Below are 26,678 nucleotides of genomic sequence, written 5' to 3'. Positions count from 1 at the left end.
GGGAAAACACTTATATAAGGTTGTCCCTATATAATTATAGCGTTTTTGGTGTGTGCTGGTAAACTCTCCCTCTGTCTCTCCAAAGGGCTAGTGGGTCCTGTCCTCTATCAGAGCATTCCCTGTGTGTGTGCTGTGTGTCGGTACGTGTGTGTCGACATGTATGAGGACGATGTTGGTGAGGAGGCGGAGCAATTGCCTGTAATGGTGATGTCACTCTCTAGGGAGTCGACACCGGAATGTATGGCTTATTTAGGAAATTACGTGATAATGTCAACACGCTGCTAGGTCGGTTGACGACATGAGACGGCCGACAAACAATTAGTACCGGTCCAGACGTCTCAAAAACACCGTCAGGGGTTTTAAAACGCCCGTTTACTTTAGTCGGTCGACACAGACACAGACAGGGACACTGAATCCAGTGTCGACGGTGAATAAACAAACGTATTCCTTATTAGGGCCACACGTTAAAGGCAATGAAGGAGGTGTTACATATTTCTGATACTACAAGTACCACAAAAGAGGGTATTATGTGGGATGTGAAAAAACTACCGTAGTTTTTCCTGAATCAGATAAATTAAATAAAGTGTGTGATGATGCGTGGGTTCCCCCCGATAGAAAATTATGGGCGGTATACCCTTTCCCGCCAGAAGTTAGGGCGCGTTGGGAAACACCCCTTAGGGTGGATAAGGCGCTCACACGCTTATCAAAACAAGTGGCGGTACCGTCTATAGATAGGGCCGTCCTCAAGGACCAGCTGACAGGAGGCTGGAAAAATATCATAAAAAGTATATACACACATACTGGTGTTATACTGCGACCAGCGATCGCCTCAGCCTGGATGTGCAGAGCTGGGGTGGCTTGGTCGGATTCCCTGACTAAAAATATTGATACCCTTGACAGGGACAGTATTTTATTGACTATAGAGCATTTAAAGGATGCATTTCTATATATGCGAGATGCACAGAGGGATATTTGCACTCTGGCATCAAGAGTAAATGCGATGTCCATATCTGCCAGAAGATGTTATGGACACGACAGTGGTCAGGTGATGCAGATTCCAAACGGCACAAAGGTGTATTGCCGTATAAAGGAAGAGGAGTTATTTGGGGTCGGTCCATCGGACCTGGTGGCCACGGCAACTGCTGGAAAATCCGCCGTTTTTACCCTAAGTCACATCTCTGCAGAAAAAGACACCGTCTTTTCAGCCTCAGTCCTTTCGTCCCTATAAGATCATATCTGCCCAGGGATAGAGGAAAGGGAAGAAGACTGCAGCAGGCAGCCCATTCCCAGGAACAGAAGCGTTCCACCGCTTCTGACAAGTTCTCAGCATGGCGCTGAGACCGTACAGGACCCCTGGATCCTACAAGTAGTATCCCAGGGGTACAGATTGGAATGTCGAGACGTTTCCCCTTCGCAGGCTCCTGAAGTCTGCTTTACCAAGGTCTCCCTCCGACAAGGAGGCAGTATGGGAAAAAACTCACAAGCTGTATTCCCAGCAGGTGATAATTAAATTACCCCTCCTACTACAAGAAAAGGGGTATTATTCCACACTATATTGTGGTACTGAAGCCAGAAGGCTAGGTGAGACTTATTCTAAAAAAAATTTTTGAACACTTACAAAGGTTCAAATCAAGATGGAGTCACTCAGAGCAGTGATAACGAACCAGGAAGAAGGGGACTATATAGTGTCCCGGGACATCAGGGATGCTTACCTTCTATGTCCCAAATTTGCCCTTCTCACTAAGGGTACCTCAGGTTCGTGGGGCAGAACTGTCACTATCAGTTTCAGACGCTGCCGTTTGGATTGTCCACGGCACCCCGGGTCTTTACCAAGGTAATGGCCGAAATGATGATTCTTCTTCGAAGAAAAGGCGTCTTAATTATCCCTTACTTGGACGATCTCCTGATAAGGGCATAGTCCAGGGAACAGTTGGAGGTCGGAGTAGCACTATCTCGGATACTGCTACAACAGCACGGGTGGATTCTAAATATTCCAAAATCGCAGCTGATCCCGACGACACGTCTGCTGTGCCTAGGGATGATTCTGGACACAGTCCAGAAAAAGGGGTTTCTCCCGGAAGAGAAAGCCAGGGAGTTATCCGAGCTAGTCAGGAACCTCCTAAAAACAGTGCATCATTGCACAAGGGTCCTGGTAAAAATGGTGGCTTCCTACGAAGCAATTCCATTCGGCAGATTTCACGCAAGAACTTTTCAGTGGGATCTGCTGGACAAATGGTCCGGATCGCATCTTCAGATGCATCAGCGGATAACCCTATATCCAAGGACAAGGGTGTCTCTCCTGTGGTGGTTATAGAGTGCTCATCTTCTAGAGGGCCGCAGATTCGGCATTCAGGATTGGATGCTGGTGACCACGGAGCCCAGCCCGAGAGGCTGGGGAGCAGTCACACAAGGAAAAAATTTCCAGGGAGTGTGATCAAGTCTGGAGACTTTTCTCCACATAAATATACTGGAGCTAAGGGTAAATTTATAATGCTCTAAGCTTAGCAAGACCTCTGCTTCAAGGTCAGCCGGTATTGATCCAGTGGGAAAAACATCACGGCAGTCGCCCACGTAAACAGACAGGGCGACACAAGAAGCAGGAGGGCAATGGCAAAAACTGCAAGGACTTTTCGCTGGGCGGAAAATCATGTGATAGCACTGTCAGCAGTGTTTCATCCCGGGAATGGAAACTGGGAAGCAGACTTCCTCAGCAGGCACGACCTCCACCCGGGAGAGTGGAAACTTCATCGGGAAGTTTTTTCCACATGATTGTAAACCGTTGGGAAATACCAAAGGTGGACATGATGGCGTCCCGTCTGAACAAAAAACGGGACAGGTATTGCGCCAGGTCAAGAGACCCTCAGGCAATAGCTGTGGACGTTCTGGTAACACCGTGGGTGTACCAGTCGGTGTATGTGTTCCCTCCTCTGCTTCTCATACCTAAGGTGCTGAGAATTATAAGACGTAGAGGAGTAAGAACTATACTCATGGCTCCGGATTGGCCAAGAAGGACTTGGTACCCGGAACTTCAAGAGATGCTTACAGAGGTCTTATGGCCTCTGCCGCTAAGAAGGGACTTGCTTCAGCAAGTACCAGGTCTGTTCCAAGACTTACCGCAGCTGCGTTTGTCGGCATGGCGGTGGAAAGCCGGATCCTAAGGGAAAAGGCATTCCGGAAGAGGTCATTCCTACCCTGGTCAAAGCCAGAAAGGAGGTGACCGCACAACATTATCACCACATGTGGCGAAAATATGTTGCGTGGTGTGAGGCCAGGAAGGCCCCACAAAGTAATTTCAACTCGGTCGTTTCCTGCATTTCCTGCAAACAGGAGTGTCTATGGGCCTCAAATTGGGGTCCATTAAGGTTCAAATTTCGGCCCTGTCGATTTTCTTCCAGAAAGAATTGGCTTCAGTTCCTGAAGTCCAGAAGTTTGTCAAGGGAGTATTGCATATACAACCCCCTTTTGTGCCTCCAGTGGCACTGTGGGATCTCAACGTAGTTCTGGGATTCCTCAAATCACATTGGTTTAAAACCAGTCAAATCTGTGGATTTGAAGCATCTCACATGAAAAGTGACCATGCTCTTGGCCCTGGCCTGGACCAGGCGAGTGTCAAATTGGTGGTTTTTTCTCAAAAAAGCCCATATCTGTTTGTCCATTCGGACAGGGCAGAGCTGCGGACTCGTCCCCAGTTCTCTCCCTAAGGTGGTGTCAGTGTTTCACCTGAACCAGCTTATTGTGGTGCCTTGCACCTACTAGGGACTTGGAGGACTCCAAGTTGCTAGATGTTGTCAGGGCCCTGAAAATATGTTCCAGGACGGCTGGAGTCAGGAAAACTGACTTGCTGTTATCCTGTATGCACCCAACAAACTGGGTGCTCTTGCTTCTAAGCAGACTATTGCTAGTTGGATGTGTAATACAATTCAGCTTGCACATTCTGTGGCAGGCCTGCCACAGCCAAAATATGTAAATGCCCATTCCACAAGGAAGGTGGGCTCATCTTGGGCGGCTGCCCGAGGGGTCTCGGCTTTACAACTTTGCCGAGCAGCTACTTGGTCAGGGGCAAACACGTTTGCTAAATTCTACAAATTTGATACCCTGGCTAAGGAGGACCTGGAGTTCTCTCATTCGGTGCTGCAGAGTCATCCGCACTCTCCCGCCCGTTTGGGAGCTTTGGTATAATCCCCATGGTCCTTTCAGGAACCCCAGCATCCACTAGGACGATAGAGAAAATAAGAATTTACTTACCGATAATTCTATTTCTCGGAGTCCGTAGTGGATGCTGGGCGCCCATCCCAAGTGCGGATTATCTGCAATACTTGTACATAGTTACAAAAATCGGGTTATTATTGTTGTGAGCCATCTTTTCAGAGGCTCCGCTGTTATCATACTGTTAACTGGGTTTAGATCACAAGTTGTACGGTGTGATTGGTGTGGCTGGTATGAGTCTTACCCGGGATTCAAAATTCCTCCCTTATTGTGTACGCTCGTCCGGGCACAGTACCTAACTGGCTTGGAGGAGGGTCATAGGGGGAGGAGCCAGTGCACACCACCTGATCGGAAAGCTTTACTTTTGTGCCCTGTCTCCTGCGGAGCCGCTATTCCCCATGGTCCTTTCAGGAACCCCAGCATCCACTACGGACTCCGAGAAATAGAATTATCGGTAAGTAAATTCTTATTTTTTCATTTGTGTTCGTATACCTCCCGATTTCAGAAGGATAGTCCCAATTTGGCACAATTAAGGGCCTTATTCAGGTTTGCTAACCAAAAAAGGACAGTGCTGGACATACTTCCTCAGCTGCCCAGAGATCTGGACAATGCGGTCTTATGGGGTTATTCAGGGCTGTTAGCAAACTAAAAAAGGACACTAATGGGCAAAACCATGTTGCACTGCAGGTGGGTCAGATGTAACATGTGCAGAGAGAGTTAGATTTGGGTGGGGTGTGTTCAAATTGAAATAAAAATTGCAGTGTAGAAATAAAGCAGCCAGTATTTACCCTGCACAGAAACAATATAATCCACCTAAATCTATCTCTCTCTGCACATGTTAAATCTGCCCCACCTGCAGTGCACATGGTTTTGCCCATTAGTGTGCTTTTTTAGTTTGCTAACAAACCTGAATAACCCCATTAGACCGCATTGTCCAGATCTCTGGGCAGCTGAGAAAGTATGTCCAGCATTGCTGCTCTGCATCGTGCACCGTAGATAAAAAGTGATAAGTGGGACCAGAGACAGATGAGGACATCCTAGTGGTTTTCACACCTCACCGTCACCTCCAGTGCTGAGAGGGGTGTTGTTAGTAGTATTAGTGCTTGTTGTAATGGTGTACATATAAAATAGAGATGTGACACATTACATGAATTTAGCCCCAATGCCCCCTCACTTTCTGCCATAAATATGGGCTAGCAGAGCATTCCTGCACTATATATATATATATATATATATATATATATATATATATATATACTAGGTGCTTCATCGCGCCCTACGGGCGCTCTTCACACCGTCGGAAGGGGCTACGTCCCCTTAACCCCTGCACGCCTTTCTGGGGTTCAATATATGGAGTATTACCTGCATTCCTAGTTTTGTTAGTGTTTGAATATTGCACAATGATAGGGCGTCCGATGGTGAAGGGGGCGTAGTCCCTTGCAACAGGAAGGGGTTTGGGGAGTGGGGACCGCGGATGGGGGAGGGGGTATGAAGGCGCTGTGGGTGGGGTAGGAGCAGGGGTGTCGCAGGTGGGGGATGGCAGCTGCAGGGCTGTTGCGGATGGAGGAGGGGTTCCGAAGGCGCTGCAGATGGGGAAGGGGTGGGTGCGGGTGTGCAGTGGATGGGGGAGGTGTCCAGGGGGCGCGGTTGGTGGGGGAGGGGTGGATGCGGGGGTAACGTGGGTGGGGGAGGCGGGTGCGGAGCTGTTGCGAATGGTGTAGGCGATGCGGATTGGGAAGGGCCTGCTGCGTGGGTGGGGTAGGGGATCCAAAGGTGCAGCGGGCGGGGGAGAGCCAGATGCGGGGTGTGGCGGATGGGGGAGGGGCTGCTGCAGATGGGGGAGGGGTTTGTAAGACACTGCGGGTGGGTTAGGGGGTCCGAAGGCGCAGTGGGTGGGGGTGCCACGGGTGGTGGAGGGGCAGGTGCGGGGGTTTGCGGGGGATGGGGAGGGGTCCAGGGGCGCTGCAGGTGGTGGAGGGGCAGATATCAGTGCACATAGTCTCTGTGGTAGTTAGTGAGGGTTGGTGATGGTGTGAGAGGGGTGAAGGCCAGTACACAGACAGGCAGTTAGAGAGCAGGATGAGGGTGACAGGGCATAGTGACGGGGAGTACTTAGCAGATATAGGGGTGGGCTACAGGTGTGATGTCACAGTGTGTGTACCTTTGCTTTCATGTGTGAGGTATGTGAGGTATATGTGAGGTATGTGTGAGGTAAGGATGTGCGGGTCGTGGTGGCCACTAACCTCCAGGCTGCTGCTGTGAGATGGTGACTGCAGAGGGAGGGAGCTCAGACCCAGCAGCAATGGGTCGTGGTCAGCATTCCTTCCTGGCCCCGTTCCGCCGCACACTGTCCGCCCCGTCTGACGGGCGTCATTCCTCCATCCTGCATGGCAGCGTCAGCTGCTGTGATCGCGGAGCATAGGTAAGCGTCCGGAGCCCTGTGGGCGGGCAGGCATGGTGTTTCCCTGGAGAGGTGCGGCGCGCGTCCTTAGGCTGCAGATGGAGAGAGCTCCGGCCCAGCAGCAATGTTGATTAGTGCGTGTCCCGTCCTGGCGCTGTCCCGCTGCACATGCTCCGCACCGCTTGCCGCTGAGCATGGCAGCCCTTGTCTGTATGCTGCAGATGCTGATCTAGCGGTGCCTGAGCTAGCGCCCTCTCCCTGGGGTGTGGGTGTCAGGCGGCAGGTATGGTGTGTAGGTGGGAGAGGAGCTGCGGGCGGCGACTCGCTGCCTGCAAGTACCCTCCATATCAGCGCTGTTCCCCTCCCTGCAGATAGTGTCAGTGGCCGTGGTGTACTTTTGCTACTGGTGGCCAGGGCCGGTGCTAGGGTGTTCGGCGCCCCCCTGCAAACTATGAATTTTGCGCCCTCCCATATTCCTTTGTTGTGCATTGGGAAAAGTGGTGTGGTCTCACAACTAAGGGGCATGGCCACACAATAGTACCCCCATTTAAAATTACGCCACAATGTAGCACAATCTTATTCATCTTATACGTAATGCCCCACCCGTAGTAGTAGCGTCCTTATACGTAATGCCCCACCCGTAGTAGTAGCGTCCATATACGTAATGCCCCCCCAATAGTAGTAGTGTCCTTATACATAATGCCCCCCCAGTAGTAGTAGCAGTTATATGTAATGCTCCCCAACAGTAATAGTAGCGTCCTTATACATAATGCCCCCCCAGTAGTAGTAGCATCCTTATACATAATGCCCCCCCAGTAGTAGTAGCATCCTTATACATAATGCCCCCCCAGTAGTAGTAGCGTCCTAATACATAATGCCCCCCCAATAATAGTAGCGTCCTTATACATAATGCCCCCCCAGTAGTAGTAGCAGTTATATGTAATGCCCCACAACAGTAATAGTAGCATCCTTATACGTAATGCCCCACCCGTAGTAGTAGCGTCTTTATACGTAATGCCCCCCAGTAGTAGTAGCAGTTATATGTAATGCCCCCCAACAGTAATAGTAGCGTCCTTATACGTAATGCCACCCCTGTAGTAGTAGCATCCTTATACATAATGTGCCCCCAGTAGTAGTACCGTCCTTATACATAATGCCCCCCCAGTAGTAGTAGCATCCTTACATGTAATGCCCTCCCAGTAGTAGTAGCACCGTCCTTATACATAATGCCCCCCAGAAGTAATAGAGTCCTTATACATAATGCCCCCCCCAGTAGTAGCGTCCTTATATGTAATGCCCCCCAGTATTAGTAGCCTCCTTATACGTAATGTCCCCCTATAGTAGTAGCGTCCTTATACGTAATGCCCCCCCATAGTAGTAGCGTCCTTATACGTAATGCCCCCCCATAGTAGTAGCGTCCTTATACGTAATGCCCCCCTATAGTAGTAGCGTCCTTATACGTAATGCCCCCCCTATAGTAGTAGCGTCCTTATACGTAATGCCCCCCTATAGTAGTAGCGTCCTTATACGTAATGCCCCCCCCTATAGTAGTAGCGTCCTTATACGTAATGCCCCCCTATAGTAGTAGCGTCCTTATACGTAATGCCCCCCCCTATAGTAGTAGCGTCCTTATACGTAATGCCCCCCTATAGTAGTAGCGTCCTTATACGTAATGCCCCCCTATAGTAGTAGCGTCCTTATACGTAATGCCCCCCCCTATAGTAGTAGCGTCCTTATACGTAATGCCCCCCTATAGTAGTAGCGTCCTTATACGTAATGCCCCCCTATAGTAGTAGCGTCCTTATACGTAATGCCCCCCCCTATAGTAGTAGCGTCCTTATATGTAATGCCCCCCAGTATTAGTAGCCTCCTTATACGTAATGTCCCCCTATAGTAGTAGCGTCCTTATACGTAATGCCCCCCCATAGTAGTAGCGTCCTTATACGTAATGCCCCCCCATAGTAGTAGCGTCCTTATACGTAATGCCCCCCTATAGTAGTAGCGTCCTTATACGTAATGCCCCCCTATAGTAGTAGCGTCCTTATACGTAATGCCCCCCTATAGTAGTAGCGTCCTTATACGTAATGCCCCCCCCTATAGTAGTAGCGTCCTTATACGTAATGCCCCCCTATAGTAGTAGCGTCCTTATACGTAATGCCCCCCCCTATAGTAGTAGCGTCCTTATACGTAATGCCCCCCTATAGTAGTAGCGTCCTTATACGTAATGCCCCCCTATAGTAGTAGCGTCCTTATACGTAATGCCCCCCCCTATAGTAGTAGCGTCCTTATATGTAATGCCCCCCAGTATTAGTAGCCTCCTTATACGTAATGTCCCCCTATAGTAGTAGCGTCCTTATACGTAATGCCCCCCCATAGTAGTAGCGTCCTTATACGTAATGCCCCCCCATAGTAGTAGCGTCCTTATACGTAATGCCCCCCTATAGTAGTAGCGTCCTTATACGTAATGCCCCCCTATAGTAGTAGCGTCCTTATACGTAATGCCCCCCTATAGTAGTAGCGTCCTTATACGTAATGCCCCCCCCTATAGTAGTAGCGTCCTTATACGTAATGCCCCCCTATAGTAGTAGCGTCCTTATACGTAATGCCCCCCCCTATAGTAGTAGCGTCCTTATACGTAATGCCCCCCCTATATTAGTAGCGTCCTTGCATGTAATGGCCCCCCCAGCAGTGGCGTCCATAAAGTGCGCACACACAGACATACCTCACACACACACAATTCACACATATATACAAACACACACACCCCACCATATACACACACACACACACACTATATACACACACACTATATACACACACACACACACTATATACACACACACACACTATATATACACACACACACACTATATACACACACGCACACACACACCCCTATATACACACACACGCACACACATTTCTCTCTCACCCTCCACTTACCAAGTCTGGCTGGCCGTCACTGCAATGCTGATTCCACCACTGTTCAGCTGTTTGGTCCCGTGTAGCTCCGCCCCTCTATTCCGTATAGCTCCGCCCCCTTGTGACGCCGTAGCTCCGCCCCCTTTTCGGGGCCCGCACTGCACAGCACACAGCCCGCTGTCACAGGTGATTGGGGGGGGGGGGGGGGGGGGAGGACAGGCACAGCAGCCGGCAGCTAGTGGCCATCCTCACCTCCTATACTGTAAGGTAGGGTCTTGCACCTGACTGCTGCTGGCACTGGGTATGGGGTAGCTCCCTGCAGCAGATGCAGTTGACTCCGCCCAGCTCTGTGACTCCGCCCAGCGTTACGAGCACAGAGTCACAGATTAAGGCAAATATATAGGAGATATATATATATATATATATATATATATATATATATATAAAATAAGGAAAATATATAAAATTCATAAAGCATCTAATTCATTTAGGAGGTGGCTTTAAAGTGAAAGATGTTATTTAGGTGCCTATATATCAATTAATATTTGCGGGAACACCAACGAATATTAAGAATCTCCGAGATATCAGAGATATCAGCTGCGGGCCCTCCATTTAGGATCAAAGCAGGCCCCATACATTAGGTTTCGATGGGACCTGTTGGATTTACCAAGCTCCAAAATGGAAAGCACTCTGCTTACAGCTCCTCACCACCAGTGACACCGAGAGAGGGGGAGCGGGTACTCTATACCCGGGCCCAGACTTTCTTGGAAGTGCCTGGCGAAGGCCTGGGTCCTGCTGGTCCCCCCCCTCCCACCCACACTTATTCTGCACACCTCTGTGCACTGTGGGGGACTATAGCAATATTTTTGGCCGCAATGCGCCATTCCTGGGAGAGCTTGCCGAAATTCTATGGTCTTCAGTTTGCCGGCGGTCGGGCTCCCGGCGACCAGCATACCGGCGCCGCAATCCCGACCACTGGCATACCGACAGTTCTTCTACCTCTTGGGGGTCCACGACCTCCCTGGAGGGAGAATAGATAGCATGGCGTGCGTAGCGTGGCGAGTGCAGCGAGCCCTCAAGGGGCTCATTCGCGCTCGCCCAGCTGTCGGTATGCCGGCAGTCAGGATTCCGGCGCCGGTATGCTGGTCACCGGGAGCCCGACCACCGGCAACACATACTACACCCTTCCTGACATTTCTAGAGACTAGGCAAGTATGATACTTGACCTTTTAATGTGGTCTCAGTCTGCAAAAGTTACTGAATATGTTCTTTAAAAAATTAAAGATCTTAGATCGACTGCAACACTGTCATGAATCTTTGGCCAAAATTTTCCAATTTCTCAATAGTGACTGCACAATAAATGTTCTCTATTTGTGCATGTTAGGTTGTATTCTATAGGCTTTAGAAGTATTATTTTAGTAGGATTTTTTTTATAACTGGCTATAATTATTCCTGATAAAGATGATTGCAGTGGTTAGTGATCTGCGGAGAACGTTGCTGAGACTGAGAGTACTGTGTGAGCCAGCGCTTAGGTTTACTGGCTAATTCTCCATGGAAACAATTGTAATAAGTCAGCCAGTCTGTCAGTCATTGCCAGGTCGTGTGTGGAGTCTTTGTCTGATGTTTGCAGGCTGTGAAACCAGGAAATTCACATGCAGAATAGGGAGAAACTGCAGCCAAGTTTTCAGAAGTGTTGCTCAGCGTTCTTTGTGACACAGCCCCTGAGCTTTGAGGTTCACAGGACATGTATAGTCTTGCAGTGACTCATTCTTTCATACTGTGGAGACATGTTGGCACTTTATAAATAGAATAATACTGTATTCATAAATATATACCTTTTATTTCCTGTTGCACGGGAGGGACACAACTGGGAGAATCTGACGGAAACTGCTGCATATTATCATTAGGGAGATGGAGTACATTACATATACACGGGGAAAATTAAACACCCTAGGCTGGGATTGCATACCACCCGGCGGGAAAGGGTTAAAGTTGTGATATGAAACCGTGTTGTGGGTGGTGTGAGGTTAGCCCATAGGGTAGGAGTGATGGGGTGGGATTTGAGGGCCATTTCAGGGGTAGCTGAGAGATTTTTTCCTGTCTGCTCTTAACCACCCTCCCTCCCTTGATCTACAGTTATTTTTGTTTTGTAGTTTGGTGTCGGCTTTATTGTGGTGGGAAAGAACGGTTACAGTCGGCATCTGTCTTGTGAGCTTGAGGTGCTCTCCCATCTAATACATGTCTTAGGCTGATTCAGGTGGGCCTCATGTTGTTGTGTCATTGGGGTGGGAGGTGGAACCTTGAGTGTAGTTATGGGCTGGATGTTCGCCTCCCATTAGATGATCGGTGTGGGTATGCAGATGGTGATCTTGCATTGTTGGGCGGTTCTTTTTGTGCTGTCGTACAGTAATTAGGGGTCTGTTCGTGAAGCAGTGACAACTGTGGAGAAATTGCCCATGGCAACCAGTTAGCATCTCCCTTACATTTTATAGACTGTACTTGATAAAGGCTTCCTTCAAAGCTGATTGGTTGCCATGGGCAACTTCTCCACTGCTCCCTTTCTCAACTCTTTTCACTGCTTTATAAATAGACCCCTTTGTCTTTTCTGCCTAAATCCCAGCATTTGGGGTGGCAGTTGATGTCTTTCCTTATTTGAATTTTGAACTGTGCTGCAGCCCCACATCTGGAACCACCACTGGTTGGAACTGAGGACATTGCTTTTTAGTGAATTCGTAGGCTGCAGTCCTATGAATATGGTTACGCTCCCAAAATCTACTGTGGAGCTTAGGAAAGTGTAAATATTAATTCCCACTGTTGTCAGATAGCCAACAAGTAATTAAGGAAGTATTACTCTTCCTTTTTCTGTGGATGCTCCCATTTCACTTACCAGTGTATTCAGGTCAGGGTATTCTATAAGAGACTTTTTAAGATAATGCTGAAAGAAGTTAATGAATGAAAATACATCTTGTTATATAAATAAAGCATTTTTCACATGGGAATACTTAATAGATATAGATAGATAGATAGATAGATAGATAGATCAATAGATCGATCACCGGTGGGCCTCACTGCCTGAGATCCCAACCCCTACTCTAATTGTCAGGATCCTGACAAATTATACATTGGTCCTCTATTAGAGGGCCAGTTACCTGATGGAGCAGGACCACTGATAAATATGGGTTCTTGGTTCACTTCTATAAAAACGACACAAAAATTCACCCAATGGTTAGATCTGTGGTGGCTGGCCATACCCTCTCTGGTGGAAGTTTACACCTCCTTAAGAATGGGCCCTTACCACTGCATTCCCCGGTGGGCCCTTCATGCCTAGTCTGACACTGACAGCGATTGCAGTTGTCACCGGCATACTGGTGTGATGGAGAGGGGCCAGACTAGCAGAGGAGACTTTCCTTTCATGCTCTCCCTTCATTCATCCCTTAACCCCACACTGTTTCTCTGATTGGACCACCAATTTCATGTGTTTGCAGTTAAGCCTCATGATGGTTCAAAGTGGAAAGTACCAATGGTGCCATCAATAGAGTCCTTCAATGGTGAACCGTTCGATGTCCATCACAATTATGGGGATGGCCTCAATGAATTGTGGGTGTGGCTAAATATGCAGACTCGTAGTTGGTGTTGATTAGGTGCACTACTGGGTAGATTGGGTGCATAGTCAATTGGTGGTTTGATTTTGTTTGCTTCCTTTAAATAACAAACTTTGTTTTTGTTTTCTACTTAGCATGTTCAGTTTGGAAACCTAATGTTAAGGGAAGTGAGATAAAGTACTGTAAACGCACTAACATGTAGCTATACCCACATTTACCAGCACTTTCTTTCTAGCTTATGGATTCATAAACCATTTTTCTCCTTTTTCTATTTACAGTATGGCTAGTGAAAGTTAGAAAAGTATTTAAGTCTATTATAAATTTGTATGGAACATAGATGTGTGGTACAATCCAAAACAAATAATGTAACATTCTTGGGTACACACTAGGCGATATATTGTGCTTTCGAGTGAATGGCTGATAAATCGTGAGCCCATCGCCAGTTGTGTACATCCGATTTATCTGTAAACGTCATCGTTCACAGACATATTGCGTCGGCTGTGCAGCACAGATGAGGGCCGATACATGAAAGATATATCGGCGCATCTTTGATGTATGTATGTGCGGTACTCTGACCACCTGTACACTTGCTGCAGGGACTGACGTCACTGCTGGGTGGGCAAATTGAAATGCCCGCCTAGCTGTGTGTCCTGACCGACACATCAGATGGCGATCGGTAAGTGTATATACTGACCGGAATCTGCCTTTTTGGACTAAATATCTGTAAATAATATACAATCCTTCATACAATACAGTATTATCAAGCTGCTGATGGAGCCACAGTTATCACACAGTGGTCCTTTTTCAAGTTTAGTTGCAAAATCGCAAATCGTCCAATTATCAGATGACTGGGCATCTGCATTGCGCATGCATGAAAGCCACCATGCTTTCACAGGCCCAGCAAAGTGCGATCGCAGAGCGATTGCCAGGGAGAGGGAGTGATCATTTTTTGGAGGTTACATGGCATTTGTGGGGATTGGTTTGGAATACACAGACATGTCATGGCTAATTTCGGGGCGTGTATCTGACATCAGTTGTAATGGATTGCAACTAAAAACATGGCGCTGGTGCAACTTCATTCTCATTATTCTGAGTAGCGCTGGGTCAACCGCAGCAGTTGATGGTGCTCCATTTCTGCATATGCATTGCAGTTACGCGACTGCATATGCAAATTTGCGAATACACCAGTGGGCGTCTTTTTCCTTCCTTGCGGCTCTTCACATGTGTTTTTTTTTTAGCAGAAACAGGATTGAGAAAATCACACTTTGTCTCAATAGGGATTTTCATTATGTCTGGGCGTCGACTATCCGATCGCAAACCTCTGCAAATCCGCAGAGAAGCGACCAGGTCTGAATTAGGCCCAGAGTTCCCAAAGTTCCCTTTATCTTGAGGGGTCACTGGACTCTATAAAGAAATACACATTATACTTGTATTATGCATGTGTCACTGTAGATGAACATTAGATTTGTGTTTTAATAAAAGAGGAAGTTACTGCTCTGTGACATGATAGGGAACATGAATTACCCGGGAACAATTAGTCATCTGCATTTGGAAATTTGAAACATACTTACAAAATGTTGGACTCATACTTACGGTTACTGGTGACAGTTGTTTCACAACACGCCCAGCAGGATTAGCACAGATAGAATGTAAAGGTAGGGCCCCAATAAAAGATAATTGTAAAGAAAAGGATTAGGCGCCAAGCTACTTCCTTCACAATTATGTCCTAAATATAAGAAGGAAGCACAGATTTCTCAACCGGCATACCCCTGGTATAACAGCCACAACACCTTGCTGGTCTCCCAACAATTTTATATTCCCATAAGCTGCCTACAAATTTTGTAAAAAAACAAAACCAACAGCAACAACAACAACAACGTATTCAAGGCACACTGTAAAAGGCTGCTCATGTATTATGTAATATCAGCTGTTCAAAGCATATGATTATCACTGATTATATCGGGTTGGGTACGGGTGATCAGTGGTTGGGATCCCGGCGGTCAGCATACCGATACTGGTATTCTGGCTGCCAGAATGCCGACACTGGGGAGAGCGAAACGATGACCCTTGCGGGCTCATTGCATTCGCCACGCTGTGCGCTCGAGTGGGAATAGTCCCAGAACCCTGTCGGCATTCTGGCGGCCGGGATCCCAGCATCGGTATGTTGACCGCCAGTATCATAACTACATCCCTTCTAACATACAACTTGCTGGTTGCTTCCACCAGGAGGGGGCATTTATGTCAAATTTGCAAGGGGCATTGTGCGGCCAAGTGGGTGGTGTGGTGGGGTATGATAATGCATCATTGTGGCCCCACACACACTTACTGGCATTGTGAAGTGGGGAGCGGGGCCACGATGATGGGATTCATTGCAAATTGCATCATCGGCCACTGTGATCTGCCACTTTACTCGGTAAGTGGGCAGCAGTAGGCAAACGCCGGGAGATTTGCACACAACTACTGGGCGTCTGGGAGAGCCGAGATTCGGTCTGGGAAAGTAGGCATAGTATGCCTATAATGAAAGGTAATATATTATGGGCATATCTATAATGACTGCAGGGTATTAGGTGTACACATCCAGGGGAGCCCACACGGCACACCCCACATCACTTCACAATAGTCACCTATCTGTCGGTGCCACAGATATTATCGGGAACAAGGGGCAGGCGCCATATTTCTGGAGGGCTGCACTAGCGCACTAAAGAAAAAACTGTGAAACAGGCACCTGCACCATTCTCCCAGAGATCTGTACCAGATTCTATAGAGGACATGTGCCAGCAAGCAGGGCCGGATTAAGCCTTGGGGGTGCCCGGGGCACTTAAAACAGGGGGGCCCCGGTGGAAGGTGGGGGATGTATATTAGATTGTGCATACTTCCCAACATGTCCCATTCCAGGATAGACACAATGCTCTCTACCTGGACTTCCCACTTAATATATGATTGGTGTCACCTGTGTTGAACTATTTAATTGATAAGAAAGGTATTTCAACACAGGTGATTGCAATCATAAATTAAGAAGGAAGTCCAGGTAGAGAGCATTTTGTCCCTCCTGGAATGGGTCATGGCGATAGGTATAGATTGTGTATATTAAATTTAAACCAATGGTGTATATTAGTTAATTAATAATGTAATAATGTCTAGGTAAAATAATGTATTATGCAAGAATAGCATCAGCCTTTGTACTACTTACACACTGAGACAGGACTCAGGAGGACTCCCTGTGTGTGTCTCTATCTCTAGATCCAAGTGGTTTAGTAGCATAACAGTTTACACAGGACTCAGGCGGGGAGGAGGAGAAGCTGGGATTCCTATGTCACTTACATCTCTCTCCACCCTCCTACTGTATCTCTCCTCTGGTCAGAAAACGCCATCGGTAGCTCCTGAAACATGCTATTTCTGTGTCTCTGCCTGCACTGTGTACTGTCCTGCTCTCATTCTGGCTGCTGATTCTGCTACTGCTTAAGAGGGAAAGCTAGTGATGTTAGTGTGATCTGGTCGGGGGGCCCTCTGACAAAGGGGGGCCCGGGGTACAGTATGCCCTGCATCCCCCCCTTAATCTGCCTATGCGAGCAAGAGATGGGCCTGCACTGAAGTTGCATGAACCGCCCCATGGCAATATTCCATGGGATAAGCTGGAAACTACCTTTGCCAGTGATTAAGTAACTGTGTTAATTGCAAATAGCTATTAAATGGTTATTAGCATATTTGCTTTGCAGTAGTGCCTCAGTGATATTAGCTATTCCAGTAAGAATGTATTACAGCGGTATTGGGCAATCTGGGTTGTTGTTGTTTTACATACTGTATCTGAGCTTTCTACTGTAGTTCAGCAACAAACAACCACAGACTAATAACATTTTTATTACTGTTGTTTATTATGTATATTATTACGAAAGAGTATCACAATTATAAGGTTACTATTTATAATATGCTTTACTTTTTTTTCATTTAGGTCATTCCAGCTCCCAGACTACGGTTAGTCAACATTTTATTGTCATTTATTATAAGTCAGCTATTCTCTCAGTGGTACAGAACTGGTACAAGTAAATGACTAGAAGACGTTACAAGTGTGAGAAGAAAAGGGGAATATGCCAGTAAATTATGAGTTACACAATGGGCATAATTCAGACCTGGGGGGGTCATTCCGAGTTGATCGTAGCTGTGCTAAATTTAGCCTGCCATGTTCCGGAGAGTAATTTCCTACTGGGCATGCGCAGGGGCCATTTTGGAACAGATTTTTGCCACGGCTGCTGCTGCTTCAGCACCCATTGTGGGACTCCGGAAAGGTGAGTTTTAACACAGCTTGGGTGCAGTGTGTGCGGTGTGGGCCCCCTTGGACCCAGGGGCCCGTGTACACCACACACATTGCACCCATGGTAGAAACGCCAATGAATCTACCATATAGATCTGTCTTGCACAAAGATGATATGCCAGTCATCATTATTAATCTGGCATATACAGTTTTTCTTCCCACTTTCCCTGTGTTGGTAGTTTTGCTGGTAGTCACATGGAGGACCTCTGCCACGTGAAAAGCACCAATAATGCTTGTGATTTGCTGCTTATCTGCTGCTCTTACAGCAGCACCAGGACCAATAAAGTTTGTTGGCCGTAGACCTTTTTCTCCATTGACAACGGCAAATTCCACAATTTCTCCATCTCCCAAGCTAAGATGGTATTTTCTGCGGTTGTTCCTCTGGGTGGCCATAATAATGAACAAAAATATCTTGCTTGGTGTCATCACGATTGATAAACCCATACCCATGTCATTGTGTTCAGACCAAAGACATGGAAGAAATCATCTTTAACGTTTTACCAGTGCCAACATTTCTGAAAGATTTGGAGAAGATTTTTATAATAATGGCTACTATATCTTTCAGATTTCAGATTTAAAAAATAAAATAAAAATGTGGGGCCGGATGTAACGAAGTCCGAGTTGGCTGGAGGCGTGGGGTTTCCGGCCAAACTCTGATGTTTTTTTAAAGCGGCAATCATTTACGAGGCATGGTTTTGCCTTGTACACGATCATTGCTTTATAATAATGTCCGACTTTGGCCAGGAACCCGCACCTCCGACCAACTAGGATTTCATTACATCTGGTAACATACCACTAATTACATATAAACCTTTTCTGCTGTATAGTATATCTGCAACCAGTGCATGCAATAAGGATGAAAAAAATATAAATCTCTCCAATTCTGATGATGTATATTTAACAAAACAATAGTGTATTGCTATCATTTTACCAACCTAAATTTCATTTTAGAGGGAAGATGTTGCTCAAAGCAACCAATCAGCTTAGAGGAAAATTTAGGGGACAGGCCACACCTAGACACAATATTATTGGCTGTCCACCCTCCTTCACAACTGCTCTCAGCCTCCGCCATCACAGCAGTTAAGCATAGCCGCAGAGCTGCCCAGTAGCAGTGACAGGGGACTCTAAAAAGACATCATAATAGCGTTACTGCTGGCACAGGCTCCGCCCCCTGGTCCTGAAGTTGAAGCCTCCCAGCAGACAGCGATTGGGCAGGTAGCCCTAACCTCTTGCACCCAAATTACCACCTGCAACTCGCGTTTCCCAGCTGGTGCTACATTAAAAAAGAATCAGCAACTGTAGGGGGCCTCATGTGTCTAGCGTGGATTCTGCCACTGAATCAGCTTCTAGCTATCGTTTATCTAGCACAGTCTATGAAATGACAGTTTGAGGCTTATGGAATGCTATGAGCAACTTTTCCACTTTGGGCGGTATACTATTAGCCTTGATGCGATTTTGGGCATTAAAAATGGGTGGATATCGTGATTAATGACCGATGCGATCGCACAAAAATACATGGTATTGGGGATAAGCGTTTGATCCTCTTTCTAAAAGTTATGTCTGCACCAGGTTAGATAGGAAAGGTTGGTTGCATTATAATCATACTTGCCTGCTCTCCCGGATCCTACAGGAGACACACGATTTTTTTTCGTATAGTGCCCCGCAGCCCCAGAAGAGTGGGCACCCCTCCCGCATGGGGAGATTAATGTAGGGAATCCTGGCGTCCTCAACGAGGGGGTGGGGCCTAGTGATTCACCTTATTGGAAATGCATCATTTTGCCTCCACCCCTATGCAAATCTGTGCCAATCTCAACAATTTCTGCATGCATAGGTGGGGCCTAATGACGCAACTAGCCTGGCCCCGCCTTTGTCACTGCCAACATGCATCTATTCTCTGGGCTTCTCTTGTAGAGGGGAAAAAAAGGTAGGCAAGTATGATTATAATAGGTGAATCTGCAGTTAGGGTTTATTGTGGGTATCATATCCATCCCAGCATTGGCGTTTCTATAATGGGTGCGGTGCACACGGGCCCCTGGGTCCAGGGGGGGCCCACACCGCACCCATTGCACCCATTTTAATACTTACCTTTCCGGAGTCCAGTGCCAGGAGCTGCAGTCACGGTGGAAATGGCCGCCAAAATGGCCGCAGCGCATGCGCGGTAGCCAAATTGGTCTCCGGATCATGGCGGGCGCCATGTTTCCGGAAACCTGCGCATGGGCAATAGACTCCGGCACAGTGCCGGAGTCTACAGCGCCGTGCAGAGGAGGGGGCCCACCCAGAGGTGCACACGGGCCCCCTCCTCTGTAGAAACACCCCTGCATCCCAGTCAGTGTGGTTTGAGCCTCTTGGGAAGGTGGGTGCAATAAAAAGAGTTCTCCACTGCCATTGACAGTCAGACTAGCATGTAGTGTTATATTAGTTAACCAATGAAAATGTCATGAAGAGTAACCAGCAACCTAGAGCCAGGGGGAGGGGCTTATACCAGTGATATTGCACACAAGGTGAGCAGAAGTACAGGGTGTGACATACTGTAGCAATTATATCTTATAAACTATAACTTCCATTTCAGGAACAGCCAGAGCTACAATACGCTTCTATTGCTTTCAACCCGAACATGCCAAGGAAACAACAGGTGACTCCAACTCTCCTAAGACAAATGTAACACTATAGGATGGTGTTATGTTCTGTCCCTTGGTAACCTATATTTATATTACATTGCAGGAAGAACCCGAGATTCAATATGCCCCTATTAAAATACAGAACAAGACAGCAGGAAAACAGCAGGTGGAGCCCCCTTCCCTTCCTTTACTTTGGAAATATAATTCTACAGAATATTAATAGTATCTGGAATAGTTAGGCTTTTGCTAACCTGTAATTATGTTATTTCATTTCAGAAACCACCCGAATTGCTTTATGCCGATATTGATTTAAGTAACAACGTGCCAAGGAAACAGCAGGTTCGGCTCCCTCTCTTCCTCTCTCATGGAGATATAATAATCTACTGTAGAATGTTTATAATAACTGGAACAAATTAATGTTTGGTAACTCGTACTGTAAGTTTCATTCATTTCAGGAAGAACCTGACCACAATATACTTTATCTCTGTGATTCAAACAAATTATTTCTTGTAGGAGAGAGTACATAGGGGAACATGTACTAAGCAGTGATAAAAGTGGAGAAGTGAGCCAGTGGAGAAATTGCCCATGGCATCCAATCAGCATTGACGTAACATTTATTTCTCATACGTCCTAGAGGATGCTGGGGACTCCGTAAGGACCATGGGGTATAGACGGGATCCGCAGGAGACATGGGCACACTACAAGACTTTAAATGGGTGTGAACTGGCTCCTCCCTCTATGCCCCTCCTCCAGACCTCGGTTAGACTTTGTGCCCAGAGGAGACTGGTCACATACTAGGGGAGCTCTACTGAGTTTCTCTAAAAGACTTTATGTTAGGTTTTTTATTTTCAGGCAGATCTGCTGGCTACAGGCTCCCTGCATCGTGGGACTGAGGGGATAGAAGCAGACCTACTTCTTCTTAGTTAAAGGCTCTGCTTCTTAGGCTACTGGACACCATTATCTATAGATCATTTGGTTCGCCTAGCTGCTTGTTCCCGGAGCCGCGCCGTCACCCCCCTCACAGAAGCCAGAAGAAAGAAGCCAGGTGAGTATTGGAAGAAAAGAAGACTTCAGTGATGGCAGAAGACTTCAGTAACGGAGGTAACAGCAGCGGTAGCGCTGCGCTCCATGCTCCCACACACCAACGGTACTCACGGGGTGCAGGGCGCTGGGGGGATGTTACTGAGGTTTAGATCGCTGGTAAGGGGACATATTTAGGTGCCCGGACACCGGGTATGTTCACCCCGCCAGTGTACCGGCGATCGCGCTGCGCGCCGCACACCAACGGCTTCCGAGGGTGCAGGGCGCAGGGGGGGCGCCCTGGGCAGCGATTTCTATTTATGTTTGTATACAGGGGGTTATACGCTGTATATAGATCCCTCCCCAGCTCAATATGTGTATATATATATATATATATATATATATATATATATATATAGATATAATACAGCCGTGGCACTCCTGGTGTCTGATTTAAAAGAACTCACATGCAGGCAAGTCTAACGTGACAACGTTTCAATGACTTTTATTTAGTCATTTTCCTCAGGTCTGACCGACAAACATATACATCTTACCTTATAAAGGATCTAAACACCCTGTGTGACCAAACGCCTCCGGACAGCGGGATCCCGCCCGCCCCGTACAGCTGACCGGAAGCGACGATCCGCCGCGTCACTTGCCCTGGCCGTGCTCCCCATCACCATGTCAACATAGTAAACAATACAAGAGACAGCTGCAGAGACAAACATATGTACGAAATCACTCAATTGACTAGTGCAAAAACATGGTAACAGGATATTAAATATACATTAATATGATAATTACTCTGTTAGCCAATAAAGTATCCACACATGCTACAAAAACATTGTTCAGCAACAAAAAACCTAATTAACAGGGATATCCACCCTGCAGACAGTCAGCATATATAGCATACCTTAATCATATTCCTGATGCATAGCAAAATAAGATCAACAAATGCAATGCTCAATGCGTGTCATGCAATATCATGTTGCTAGCTGTGCATAGCGCACGCTGTGTGTAATGCTAAAATCTACTGACAGACAATTTTATTGCAGAAAATTTTATAAGAAACAGCTGAGGCCATGGGACTCGTTAAGTCCCCGTGGATGGACAGTATCCAAGCGATATATCCACCATGCTTCTAATCTAAGAAGTTTGGCCGCCCGGTCACCACCCCGAATAGAGGCGGGCACATGATCGATCATGCGATATCTTAATGTAGTTAGTGAATGACGTTGTAGTGCAAAGTGCCTGGCGACCGGTTGTTCGCTAGTACCTTTGTTGATAGCTAATTTGATGGCAGACCTATGGGCTGCCATCCGTTCCTTAAACATCCTTTGGGTCTTGCCTACGTAAGACAACCCACATGGGCATATCAACTGGTACACCACGAAACGGGATCCACAAGTTAGAGTGTGTAGAATGACTAAAGTTTTCCCTGAATGGGGATGCTGGAAGGTGTCACCTGCTATCATATATTGGCAGGTTGTGCAGGTGCATCGAATACACCCCCTATGTCTACCTACAGTAGAGTTGGTAGTGGTAGTATCTTGGGTCACATCTGTTTTAACTAGAATGTCCCTGATATTCTTGTTACGTTTGTAACAGGACATTAATTTGGTATTTTTTAAAGGAAGCTCCGGATCGCCCTGTACTATGGGCCATAATTGTTTGGATATGTGGTTAATCCCAGTACTAGCTGCATGATATTGTGTCACCCAGGGGATGATTGGTTTAGGATCTCTATGTACCTGTGATGGACCAATGAGTGAAGCTCTATCAATATTTAGGACTTTTTGCTTCGCCTCCTGTAGCAACTGAATGGGGTACCCTCGTTCAACAAACTGCTTAATCATTACATCCATTTGTGACAATGCTTTGATTGGATCAGATGTGATCCGTCTAATGCGGAGGAGCTGGGAGAAAGGTAGTCCACGCTTGAGTGGTTGGGGATGAAAACTATTGTAATGCAAAACATTGTTTTTATCAGTGGATTTATGATATAAAGAAGTAGAAATGTGGCCTTGATGGATAGAAATTTCCACATCCAAATAATTAATTACTTGCTCACTGATGGTATATGTCAGTTTAACAGGATGCTGTTTGGCATTGTGCGCTCTGATGACCGATTCTAGTTGTGATTGGGACCCCTGCCAAATTAATAACAGGTCGTCAATGTAGCGGCACTAAAACAAAATACTGCCAGCTACCTCAGGATCTGTGAAAAATATTTGTTCCTCTATCTCAAACATAAATATGTTCGAGTATGAAGGGGCCACAGAGGACCCTATGGCACACCCCTTTCGCTGCAAGTAAATGCGCCCATCGTACAGAAATAATTTTTTTTCTAACGTCATCTTTAATAATTCAATACACAGCTGTATATCAGGTCCCTGATACATAACATGATTGGTAAGAAACCGCTCTGCTGCTGCCAACCCTAAGTCATGGGGAATGACTGTGTATAAATTCTGTACATCTATACTGCATAGCAGTACGTTGCCCTCAAAAGTGGGCAGCTGCTGCAATTTGCATAGAAGTGTAGTGGTATCAAGTAAGAAACGGGGGTGTGATTGTATACATGGCTGCATGATGGAATCTAAATATACTGCAACAGGTTGAAATAGGGAGGCCCGAGCTTTAAATTATGGGGCGTCCTGGGGGATTGTGCAAGGATTTGTGTATTTTGGGGTTAGTATATAGTATGGGTATAACCGGATGAGCCGGGATCAATGCATCACGTATGGCACTGGAGATTTTACCGTCCTGGACAGCTAACTGTAAAGTCCTCGTAAGTTGTTCTTTAAATTCACCAGTGGGACCCCTACTAAGGCGACAGTAAGTGTCCAAGTCCTGTAATTTCCGCTCTATTTCTGTTTTATAGTCCTGTAGATTTTGAATGACCAGGGCTCCCCCTTTATCCGCCGGGCGGAATATAAGGTTTTGTTGCTTGGATAGATGCCGCAAAGCCTCGTTCTCAGCTTTTGTCAGATTATGATGTAACTGTGTATTTTTCGCCAAATATGCATTAGATTGTTCATCTAAAAGTAGAGATCTGCACCGGAAATTTTTCGGGTTTTGTGTTTTGGTTTTGGGTTCGGTTCCGTGGCCGTGTTTTGGGTTCGAACGCGTTTTGGCAAAACCTCACCGAATTTTTTTTGTCGGATTCGGGTGTGTTTTGGATTCGGGTGTTTTTTTCAAAAAACCCTAAAATACAGCTTAAATCATAGAATTTGGGGGTCATTTTGATCCCAAAGTATTATTAACCTCAATAACCATAATTTCCACTCATTTTCAGTCTATTCTGAACACCTCACACCTCACAATATTATTTTTAGTCCTAAAATTTGCACCGAGGTCGCTGGATGACTAAGCTCAGCGACCCAAGTGGCCGACACAAACACCTGGCCCATCTAGGAGTGGCACTGCAGTGTCACGCAGGATGGCCCTTCCAAAAAACACTCCCCAAACAGCACATGACGCAAAGAAAAAAAGAGGCGCAATGAGGTAGCTGTGTGACTAAGCTCAGCGACCCAAGTGGCCGACACAAACACCTGGCCCATCTAGGAGTGGCACTGCAGTGTCACGCAGGATGGCCCTTCCAAAAAACACTCCCCAAACAGCACATGACGCAAAGAAAAAAAGAGGCGCAATGAGGTAGCTGTGTGAGTAAGCTAAGCGACCCTAGTGGCCGACACAAACACCTGGCCCATCTAGGAGTGGCACTGCAGTATCAGGCCGGATGGCCCTTCCAAAAAATACTCCCCAAACAGCACATGACGCAAAGAAGAAAAAAAAGAGGCGCAATGAGGTAGCTGTGTGACTAAGATAAGTGACCCTAGTGGCCGACACAAACACCTGGCCCATCTAGGAGTGGCACTGCAGTGTCACGCAGGATGGCCCTTCCAAAAAATACTCCCCAAACAGCACATGACGCAAAGAAGAAAAAAAAGAGGCGCAATGAGGTAGCTGTGTGACTAAGATAAGCGACCCTAGTGGCCGACACAAACACCTGGCCCATCTAGGAGTGGCACTGCAGTGTCACGCAGGATGGCCCTTCCAAAAAACACTCCCCAAACAGCACATGACGCAAAGAAAAATGAAAGAAAAAAGAGGTGCAAGATGGAATTGTCCTTGGGCCCTCCCACCCACCCTTATGTTGTATAAACAGGACATGCACACTTTAACCAACCCATCATTTCAGTGACAGGGTCTGCCACACGACTGTTACTGAAATGACGGGTTGGTTTGGACCCCCACCAAAAAAGAAGCAATTAATCTCTCCTTGCACAAACTGGCTCTACAGAGGCAAGATGTCCACCTCATCATCATCCTCCGATTCATCACCGTGTACATCCTCCTCCTCACAGATTATCAATTCGTCCCCACTGGAATCCACCATCACAGCTCCCTGTGTACTTTGTGGAGGCAATTGCTGCTGGTGAATGTCTCCATGGAGGAATTGATTATAATTCATTTTAATGAACATCATCTTCTCCACATTTTCTGGAAGTAACCTCGTACGCTGATTGCTGACAAGGTGAGCGGCGGCACTAAACACTCTTTCGGAGTACACACTTGTGGGAGGGCAACTTAGGTAGAATAAAGCCAGTTTGTGCAAGGGCCTCCAAATTGCCTCTTTTTCCTGCCAGTATACGTACGGACTGTCTGACGTGCCTACTTGGATGCGGTCACTCATATAATCCTCCACCATTCTTTCAATGGTGAGAGAATCATATGCAGTGACAGTAGACGACATGTCTGTAATCGTTGGCAGGTCTTTCAGTCCGGACCAGATGTCAGCATCAGCAGTCGCTCCAGACTGCCCTGCATCACCGCCAGCGGGTGGGCTCGGAATTCTGAGCCTTTTCCTCGCACCCCCAGTTGCGGGAGAATGTGAAGGAGGAGATGTTGACAGGTCGCGTTCCGCTTGACTTGACAATTTTCTCACCAGCAGTTCTTTGAACCCCTGCAGACTTGTGTCTGCCGGAAAGAGAGATACAACGTAGGTTTTAAATCTAGGATCGAGCACGGTGGCCAAAATGTAGTGCTCTGATTTCAACAGATTGACCACCCGTGAATCCTTGTTAAGCGAATTAAGGGCTCCATCCACAAGTCCCACATGCCTAGCGGAATCGCTCAGTGTTAGCTCCTCCTTCAATGTCTCCAGCTTCTTCTGCAAAAGCCTGATGAGGGGAATGACCTGACTCAGGCTGGCAGTGTCTGAACTGACTTCACGTGTGGCAAGTTCAAAAGGTTGCAGAACCTTGCACAACGTTGAAATCATTCTCCACTGCGCTTGAGACAGGTGCATTCCACCTCCTATATCGTGGTCAGTTGTATAGGCTTGAATGGCCTTTTGCTGCTCCTCCAACCTCTGAAGCATATAGAGGGTTGAATTCCACCTCGTTACCACTTCTTGCTTCAGATGATGGCAGGGCAGGTTCAGGCGTTTTTGGTGTTGCTCCAGTCTTCTGTACGTGGTGCCTGTACGCCGAAAGTGTCCCGCAATTCTTCTGGCCACCGACAGCATCTCTTGCACGCCCCTGTCGTTTTTTAAATAATTCTGCACCACCAAATTCAAGGTATGTGCAAAACAT

At 47.0% G+C, this 26,678-nt stretch overlaps 1 protein-coding gene across 3 annotated transcripts in view; it reads left to right on the top strand.

Moving 5' to 3' along the window:
* The window catches only part of LOC134966064 (carcinoembryonic antigen-related cell adhesion molecule 8-like), a 295,560-nt gene that overhangs the window by 252,585 nt on the left and 16,297 nt on the right, over positions 1-26,678 (top strand). For all 3 annotated transcript variants that reach the window (XR_010188579.1, XM_063942528.1, XM_063942530.1), the window contains 4 exons: positions 17,081-17,103; positions 20,010-20,072; positions 20,162-20,224; positions 20,335-20,397. Coding sequence is in view for 2 of the 3 variants with exons in the window: in XM_063942528.1 (XP_063798598.1) it covers positions 17,081-17,103; positions 20,010-20,072; positions 20,162-20,224; positions 20,335-20,397 (212 nt within the window). In the remaining variant the exon portion in view is untranslated. The remainder of the gene's footprint in view (positions 1-17,080; positions 17,104-20,009; positions 20,073-20,161; positions 20,225-20,334; positions 20,398-26,678) is intronic.

The sequence above is a fragment of the Pseudophryne corroboree genome, chromosome 10 (assembly GCF_028390025.1).
Source record: "Pseudophryne corroboree isolate aPseCor3 chromosome 10, aPseCor3.hap2, whole genome shotgun sequence".
Taxonomy (NCBI): domain Eukaryota; kingdom Metazoa; phylum Chordata; class Amphibia; order Anura; family Myobatrachidae; genus Pseudophryne; species Pseudophryne corroboree.
This window is presented reverse-complemented; position numbering and strand designations above follow the sequence as displayed.